Source organism: Nicotiana tomentosiformis, chromosome 8, assembly GCF_000390325.3.
Source record: "Nicotiana tomentosiformis chromosome 8, ASM39032v3, whole genome shotgun sequence".
Classification (NCBI taxonomy): Eukaryota; Viridiplantae; Streptophyta; class Magnoliopsida; order Solanales; family Solanaceae; genus Nicotiana; species Nicotiana tomentosiformis.
In genome coordinates this window covers 5,607,643-5,617,214 of record NC_090819.1, presented here as the reverse complement: position 1 = coordinate 5,617,214, position 9,572 = coordinate 5,607,643, and the positions used below count along the sequence as shown (strand labels likewise).

The 9,572-nt window shown below is 32.4% G+C and overlaps 1 protein-coding gene across 1 annotated transcript; it reads left to right on the top strand.

Annotated features, from left to right (window-relative positions):
* The first annotated feature begins 2,342 nt into the window (after positions 1-2,342).
* LOC104110238 (CBS domain-containing protein CBSX5-like) lies at positions 2,343-4,437 on the top strand. Its single transcript, XM_009619688.4, has 2 exons — positions 2,343-2,791; positions 3,335-4,437. Exons 1-2 carry the CDS (start codon positions 2,460-2,462, stop codon positions 4,191-4,193), a joined length of 1,191 nt encoding a protein of 396 aa, XP_009617983.1. The 5' UTR covers positions 2,343-2,459; the 3' UTR covers positions 4,194-4,437.
* Positions 4,438-9,572: the final 5,135 nt, after the last annotated feature.

Below are 9,572 nucleotides of genomic sequence, written 5' to 3'. Positions count from 1 at the left end.
ATAACACAGTAGTTTAACTCAGAGTTAATTATATGTAAACTTTTATGATAAATATTAATTATCCAGTAAAAATAATAACTAACATGCTAAATTTGATGATAATATAATTGTTTTTTACACTATTATGTATATAACTTAAATTCAACTCAAAATATATTTAAGCCAAAAATAAGAAGGTTTATGGGAATATTTACATGGACCCAATTTTTCTAAGTTAAGGCTCTAAAGTATAAACTAAACTTGTTTATTGGTACTTGTAGTACATTAGTGTTGAAAAAGTGATGGAACAACTACAAAATGGGACTTTATGGTACACACACAAAGGCAATCATGTTAAAATTAATGAGTTAATTAATTGTAAATATACGAAAATCCTTTATGGTGCTAATAAAGGATTAGGGTAGCAGAGTAGGTAGTTTAGAGTGTTCATAACAGTATGATTGACATGTAGTCTTGCTTTCTATTGGTAGTAGATTTTTGGTACTGTCCCTTCTTGTCTATATTTTTATTAATGTGGTGCCAGAGGCAGATTTAGGGGGGCGGAAGAGGGTTCACCCGAACCCCCTTCGCCGAAAAATTACACTGTATATATAAGGCAAAATCTGTTTTTTACCTCTATATATTAAGTTTTGAACCCCTTTGACACAACCCAAAAGTGTAGCTTAGTGGTCAAGGGGGTTCAAAATCTTTGAAATGTCATAGTTTCAATTCCCACTAACTATGATCTTTTTTTTCTTGAACCCCCTTCGCGGAGATCCTGGTTCCGTCACTGTGTGGTGCTTATGCTTTCTTGAGCCGAGGGTCTATTGGAAACAACTTCTCTATCCTCGCAAGGTAGGAGTAAGGTCTGCGTACACACTACCCTCCTCACACCCCACGGTGTGTGATAATACTGGTTATGTTATTATTGTTGTTGTTGCTTTACAGTGCTAATACTAATGTAACGAAAAATTTTCTATCCCGCTTGCCTATGAAGAACTTTAAGTCTATCGAGAAAAAAACTCGCCCTAGCCACTACAGCGATTTCTATCTCCAACTCTAGCTGAGAAACACCGGTCAAATTAAAGCTAAAAGTATAAGGTGAATGAAAGATCTAAAGAAAGAAGAAGATGGTGGTAATGAGAAGTTTTTCACATTTTTTTTCCAATTTATCGATAGTCTAAGAGTAATAGATAATCTTGAGAACTTTTTGACCAATTTATATAAAGACAAAATTTCTTCACATTTTTTGTCAATTTATATACAATCTCGATCTCTGTGTCTATGTTTTGGACAAGATTAATTTCGATAACTTTTTTATACTAAGGAAGATGTCAAAGTTTAGAATTCAACAGCCACGAGAAAAAAGAAACAAAGGAGAATGAATTGAGGTGATTTTTGTATTTACATGATTCTTCAATGAACATGCAGAAAAGAGTTTAAGTTTTATCAACTCACCGTATTGAATATACTTTCACAATTAGATGACTTAATAAAAACTAACTACAAATAAATATTTGCACTAGACATATTAAAAAAAAAAACTAAAAACTTGTTAAAGTAGATCAAATTACATCAAATGTATTAAAGTATGCTGATGGCGAAGAATAATTTTGATATTTATATAAAATAATTACAAGTAATTTTTTATAATACATATTAATTTATAAACAATAAAATAATAATAGCATACTATCACATTATTAAATTACAAAGATACTGCAAAAAAATTCTTTTTCCCCCTATTCTCACTAGGTTTCAGTGCCCTCATCCAATCTGGATACGCGCCGCATAAGATCCACTAAAGAAAAAAAATATTTTGTACAAGAATTTTTACATTTTCAACTCGTACCCGAGACTTTAAATTAAAATTAGAAAAAAAATTATACATCCACTACAATCTTTGATGGTTAACTTAAAAATCTTTCACATATGTACTTAAATGCAGAGACATACTTATGTTATATGTGTAATGGTGAGGGGTCATCGAATCCCGTAAACTTCGATAAAAATTTTATATATATACACACATTAAAAATAATTATTTTAAAGTAACTAAACACTAAAAGCCTTTAAGAAATATTGATACTACATAATATTGTTTCCCGCATAAACATTCTAGGTCCGTCTGGGGCTATATATACTAATTTCATAAAACTTTTAAAGTACATAAAACAACAAAAATGTCCTTCCCCAACAAACCAACAGAAAAGGACTCAGCAACCCCCCCCCCCCCCCAAAAAAAAATAAACCCCGCTCACCACCGCAGCACAACATCCCCCCACCCCTACCCCAAACTCGGGGTTAGCGTGTCAATCCCCTGCTTTATAAATCAGCACACTTCCACTCTCCCAAATGACACTCTCAATTCTGAATTCTCAATTCTCAATTCTCAGAAGTCTTTAAAAATCTCAGTTTTTCCCCTTTCACTCTCTGCTTTCATTGTATTTAATTCATCAAAATTTTGTGTCTTTTCTTGCATGGCAGCTCGTCTTTTAGCTCACGAGGTAGCTGACCTTTGCCTTGGCAAGCCACCGCTTAGGTCTCTCTCTCTTTCTTCCACGGTCGGTGAAGCTTTAGCTTCTCTCAAATCTTGTGAAGATTATTGCATTAGTATATGGGATTGTGACCATTTCAAGAATGTTGAAAATCAAGATTGCCTCTGTGTTGGGAAAATTTGTATGGTTGATATAATCTGTTTTCTTTGTAAACAAGAGAATCTTGCCTCTCCATCTTTGGCTCTCAAATCTCCTCTCACTGCTCTATTGCCTAAAGATTCTTCTCTTGTTAGGCATGTGCAACCCTCTACAAGGTAAAAAAATTAAGTCTTTTTATATTGTTGTGTCAAATTCTTGAATTTGCTTTTTTTCTTATGTGGGGTTCCTTTAATTGTTCTTGTTTAGATCTTAGCTTTATTTGAATTTGCTTTTTTTCTTATATGGGGTTCCTTTAATTGTTCTTGTTTGGCTCTTAGTTCAGTTACTCTCTTGAATTTTGCCACCTCAAATATCAATTTGATGATTCTTGGTGTAGATAGGAATTCAAAGATTCAAGAATTTGTACTTAAAATTTTAGAATTGAACCATCAAAATTTGCCCATTTTCTATTTTCCAATATCTACTTTTCTTGATTTTTTATTGGTTTATTAACTCTTGGCTTTTCTTACTTGTGTTTTACATTTCCAAGATTCTTGATTGACTGTAGTTTTTAGGGAGATTTGCCTAAGAAATCATATTTTAATTTAGCATTGAGGTATGAAGTATCCCAACTAGTGAAAGATAGTATTTTTTCACATTCCATTAGTTATTCTATGCCTCAAAAATTGATTTATGTATTTGTTTTTCTCCTTTTGTAGCTTAATAGAAGCCATTGACCTAATACTTCAAGGAGCTCAAAATCTAGTGGTTCCTATAGAGAGTAGATTTAGTGGCAGCTCAAGAAGGAAATTGTTGCAAAAATCTTCACCAACAAAGAGTTGTACTCTCCACAATGGGCGCGAATTTTGTTGGCTAACTCAAGAAGATATCATTAGGTATTTCCTAAGCTCAATTGGGTTTTTCTCACCACTTCCAACACTCTCCATTGAGGCCCTTGGTATAATTAGCACGGAGTATTTATCAATAGGGTATCACTCGCCAGCATCATCGGCCATTGAGGCAATCTCTCGATCCCTCGTGGACCAAACGTCTGTGGCGATTGTGGATGATGATGGTCTACTAATCGGAGAAATCTCTCCATTTACCTTAGCTTGTTGTGGTGAAACTGTGGCCGCGGCCATCACGACCCTCTCGGCCGGTGAACTCATGGCCTACATTGATTGTGGAGGGCCACCAGAGGACATCGTGAGGGTCGTGAAGGCGAGGCTGAAGGAAAGAAATCTTGAAGGAATGTTGGAGGAATTCGAAATTGACCCCTCGGATATTTCCTCCAACTCATCGTTATCCGATGAGGAGTTACCTTCCCCGACCATGAGTTTCTCATCCTCGAGGTCGGGGAGGTACAATAAATCGAGTAGCTATTCCGCAAGGATGGTGAGGAGGGCGGAGGCAATCGTGTGTTATCCGGGCAGTTCTCTGGTTGCTGTAATGGTTCAGGCGATCGCTCATCGTGTCAACTACGTGTGGGTGATTGAAGATGATTGCAGTGTTGTAGGTATTGTGATATTTGCTAACATGTTAGAAGTTTTTCGCGACCAATTAGAGTCAATAATGTGATGAGATTTTGATTAGTATTTCAAAGTGCAGTTCTAAAATCTGTTGTTCACAGATCATGGTGAGGCTATAAGTTCTTGTGAATATGAGAATGTACTTCTCTTACTTTTTCTTCCACTTCTCTTTTGAACTTTGTGTTCCTGTGACTTTGTAATATCATGGTACTATTTTGTTGGTTTCAGGACTGGTGGATGGAATAAAGTGTATCAATCTTCTATTTAAGGAATATAAAAGTATTGTTCTTTAAGTTTTTTTGTAGTACTATCTATTATGTATAAAAGAGCAAGAAAAGTTGATAGGGATGCATTAAAAAGGGTCTTTTCAAGGGATCCACACTTTTCTTAGGACAGAGTAAGAAATAAGCACTACCTTTTTTTAAGGCCCTGTACACGAAGTATTTCACGTTCACGCAAGATTCGGGGAGGGTTGCATCCTAAACGATTTGATATAGGCAGTCTGCCCTGATGCAAGCATTTGATTGATTTCACAGCTTGAACCCGTGACTTATAGGTCACACTAACGTTGCTCCAAGACTTTCCTTCTACTACAACCTCATAGAAAATTTCTTATTTTAACCGTAGATTAAAATACAGAATTTTTGAACTTACAACAGCAACATACCTAATATTATCCTACACCGTGGAGTTTGAGGAGGATAATGTGTACGCAGACCTTACCCCTACAAATTTTGAACTTATTAAAATAAAATTTGAGAACTACACAAAAAATATTATAAGTCATAATAATTAACAATTTAAAATATTTAAAAATTATATGAAAAAATTATGGTAAAAAATAAATACCTTAGATTTTCAAAATTCAAACTGTATCACCTATATCGGGACAAAGGAAGTAATAGCTTAACATATCTTCAGGGGCTTTAATCAATTTATAGGAAAATAGGCATTTCTTAATTGCGCTTTTGCTGCTTTGAAAGGGAAAGCATTACTATAATCAATTCTTATAAAGAGATCTAGATAGGGCGGAATATGAGTGGATTGCTCAACCAGTGTCCTCCTGATTTTTTATTTTAAGGGTTCCAAGTAAAATATATAATCGTTTTATATATATATATATATATATATATATATATATATATATATATATATATATATATATATATATTTTGCCGAAGTTAACGAATCCGGTGACCCCTATTTTTCAAACATAGGTCCGTCTCTAGTAGCAAGCATGCATAGGGCGGAATATGAGTGGATTGCTCAACCAGTGTCCTCATCTGATTTTTTATCTTAAGGGTTCCAAGTAAAATATATAATCGTTTTAAATATATATATATATATATATATAAATTTTGCCGAAGTTAACGAATCCGGTGACCCCTATTTTCCAAACATAGGTCCGTCTCTAGTAGCAAGCATGCACGAAAATTCCTATTGTTAATGCTTTTTCACCCATCAATGTTATTTAAAATTTATTGGCTTAATTAATTTTCCTTTGCATATAAGGGGAAGTTATTGGTCTCATTAATTCAAATTCGCCCTCAATGTAACTTAAAAAAGGAGATGCATTGTCTTTTAAAAGTTTCTTTATTTTTTCAGGATTCAAATTTAACACTTTCGATAAACAATGAAATGGTGTCATCTATCTCACGGTACGGATTCACCGGAACCGTCAAAATACGAATCCGAGTCCGTTTACTAAAAATATTGATATCTCTATTAATGTATTCTTAACACTGTCGCAAAAAGTTGCTAAATATTAAGTCAAGATCCAGAAAAGATAAGAATTGATTTATTTTTTTTGGGTAGAAAAGTTACTAAAGTTTAGTAAATAATTAATTAATTATTAAAGAATTGATAAAGTGGCACTTTGGGAAGCTTTGGTGTATCTTTACGTGGACCCACAGATCTACGACACATCACGTTCGATCACACGATAATCCATCACTTACTCCTAAGAAAAAACAAAAAGTTTTTCATTATTTCTTTTTCTTTTTAAAAAACAATTCACCTTTACTGTTGTACTTAATAAAGTGTTAATTAAATGAAATATTTAGGAAGAACTAAAAGTAGTTTAAACAAATAATTTTATAGTTAAGTCGTTTTTTCAGAAAGTTCCTAGCAAATCCACGGTCGCTAATGGTCATGTGCGCACTAGATAATCTGTTCGTTGTACAATAGCTCGCAAGTCAAAAGAAATATAAATTATTTTAAAGGGTGTATTGAAACTTTAAAAGATATACATTTAATAGAAATCGAATATAGTAATGCTTAATTGCTAACTAGGTCGTAATTCCTAAGCATCTGAGAAATACTTTTGGGGATCAACGTAATCATTTCCCAAACTCTTAAAAACTCCCTTTTACTACAAAAAAGCGAACTCTTTTCAGTTCTCTTCTCACGCCTTACACGTTTGGAGCAATAAGTTAACGTTATGTAATCATGTAGGGATATTATATTTTTAGCTGTCATAAACTATTTATATTTAATAGTCAAAAATATTTATAAAATTTATATAATTTTTGTATATAATCAGTGGCGTAGCCACATTGAAGCGCCGAAAAATTACACTATTTTACTAGATAATTTTTTTTATTTTATGTATATTTACTATACGTTGACTCACCTTAACTTTTCGATATATTTAATTATTTATATTTTGACACCAGTTGATGAAAATTTTAGATCCACCATTGTATATAACATATAAAATATTTATATATACAAAAAATATATATTTTTCGGCTATTATTTTAAAAATAGTTATACAGTTTCATTTTTTCTTTAGCTTAGCAAAGGCATATGATTAGCCCAACCTTAAGCCATTTCTATTTTCTGCAAATTTGTGACACTTTTTCCAGTTACCAACAACCAGTGGCGGGATGCAGCTTTTACATCACGGATTCATTTCAGCTCAATATTTTTTTTATTAAATATAAATTTTATATGTAAAAATTTATTAATATTGTAATTAATAAAATATTTGAACTCATAATTTTAAGAGTATAATAAATTTAATACTAACAACTTTAAAGATTGAACATAGTCGAGAGAAATGCGCTTAACTCGATCGGTATCACTCCAACTGGTTTAGCTTAAAGGGGCTATAAGAGAATTGAATTGAGATCATACACTTTTGACCACTTCAAATTTAAATCTCGAATTAGCTTATGATAAACAACCAAAGAAAGGAAAAAGGACAGGAAAGCTTTCAAACCCAAGCTTGTTAATAATAGTAAACAGTTAGGTACGTGACTTGAACAGAGAATCCCACTAATGGGTTACAGAAACTTGGAATAGGGATTAGTGAGTGATTTATAATAATAGTAAAATTATACTTCATCACAATTTTAAAAATAAATTTTTACTTGTCCACTTTCGCATATCAAGAAAAAAATAATTTATTTTTCCTGTTTTGCCCTTAGTATTAATTACTTATTCCAAATTCATTAAAATTATATACCAATTAATATATGTATCATGGTAAATTATGTATTTTATTATTTTTTAAAAGATATGCAAAGTTAGTGGTCAAGTAAAAGTGAACTTAGTAGTAAAGATCTGATTATCTAAAGCAAATCAAGAATCTCGCATAATTAAGCAGATTTGACATTCTGTCTTCTCGAGTTTTGCAAGAGAGATACCCATAGAATCAAAATCAAAGATCAATAAATGGTCTTCCAATAAAGTTGGGGTTTTCAGCTCCCATTTCCCTATGCTCTTTTCTTTCTTTTTGCTCCCAGTCTCATATCCGTCGTGTTTTTTTTTACACACTCAAAAAAAATATTAAATAGGAATTTTTTTTTGACTATTTTACATGTATTTATGTCTCAAGATATAATTTCTCTTTATTTATTATTTATTCATAATTAAGATATTTGTAGTTTTCAAAAACAATTAATATTAAGAGTAGAATAGGAGAAAAATAATTAATTTACTCTTGAACTTCTAAAATAACAAATAATTTAAGTCAACTACTTTTAGAAATCACGACAGTTAATACAAGACAAGGAGTAGTAAGTAAAACCTATTTTCCTATGCTTATCTTCTGTGGGAACAAGGCTTTAACTGAGGTAGGTAAGGTTTGACTCTGGTGAGGGTTTAAGAGATTTAGATAGGGTTTGGCTATTATTTATTTGTTTGTTTGTTTATTTACACTTCTATTTTAGCAATCTTCAAATGAGAGTAACATATCTTGGAACTCGTGCATATGGGTAAGGTATTGGTGCTGAATTCTTTGGGATGAATTTTTGGATTTAAATTTGGTTTAGTTTTCTAAAGGATTGATTTGGAAAATGTAGTAGAAAACACTTTTGGGAAATAATCGAGCGTTTACATTAGATTTTTGGATTAGGTTTTCATTACACAACAAATAGTTTTTTTAAAAAAAAATTCTCCTCCCCTTTTGATCTCTCTTTGTTGGAGCTATTGCTCCTTTGGTAACTCGAACTCACAATCCTGAAATTGTCGGCGAGGGTGCTCACCATATGAGCAACTCCCTCTTATCACAAATAGTTGAGTTAAATTGCTTCTAGATCAAAATAATTTGCTTCTAGAAAATTGAGTTTAAGTTGATTTTTTGTTTCCAAGTTTAGGCCGGTAAGAATTTGTCTAGCTTTTCAAAAGTAAACAAAGTTGATTTCTGCTTCCCAAAAACTTCTGAAAGCAAATGCGCACTGGAACAAGCTTTAGATTCTTTTCAATTGTAACGAATCTATTTTAAATCTAAAGCAAACATCTCCTAAAACTATAAAGACTTTCTTAATATTAATGTTAAATTTGGCTAATTAATATAGTACCGTAGTAAAAAAAAAAAAAATGTTGCACGAAGCATCCCACGTTCACGCAAGTTTCGGAGAAAGACCGCACCTTAAGTGTTTAAGGTTTAGGATTTAAGAAGTGTGATGTAGGCAGCCTATCCTAAGACACGTACCAATGGCTAATTCCACGACTCAAACTCATGACTTATTGTACCGTACTAATTCATACTTAATATCAGAGAGTGATATAAAAAGAAAAAGTTCACAGACAGCTGTTTAAAAACAGTGTGACATGAAAGTGCATGTACTTAAATGTTGATTGAAGTAGTGATATGAAGTTTAGGGGTTAAAGATAGTTGCCAGGGAAAAAGAAAAACTAGTGAGGGAACTTTGGTGAAAAATGTCTTCCTTAAAAATATCATCTGACAACCAAACATAAAAAATGACTAACCAAACACCAAAATATTAACTTACCAAACACTGAAAAAATGTCTTACTTTCGACGGCTTTCTGGGCTTTGCAATCACTAGCAAGGATCCTCTGATGAAAATGGAACCCAAAAAACAAAAAAGAAAATTGCATAAATCGCAATTTAAGACGATTCTGAATAACATCATTCATCTCAATTTGCTACGTGCACATAAGGGATGAGATGAGCAGAA

Bases quoted from the DNA above. Each gene is read 5' to 3' on its own strand.
- LOC104110238 (XM_009619688.4), top strand. From the start codon at position 2,460: ATGGCAGCTCGTCTTTTAGCTCACGAGGTAGCTGACCTTTGCCTTGGC. The intron at 2,792-3,334 runs GTAAAAAAATTA...CTCCTTTTGTAG, and splicing joins CATGTGCAACCCTCTACAAG to CTTAATAGAAGCCATTGACC.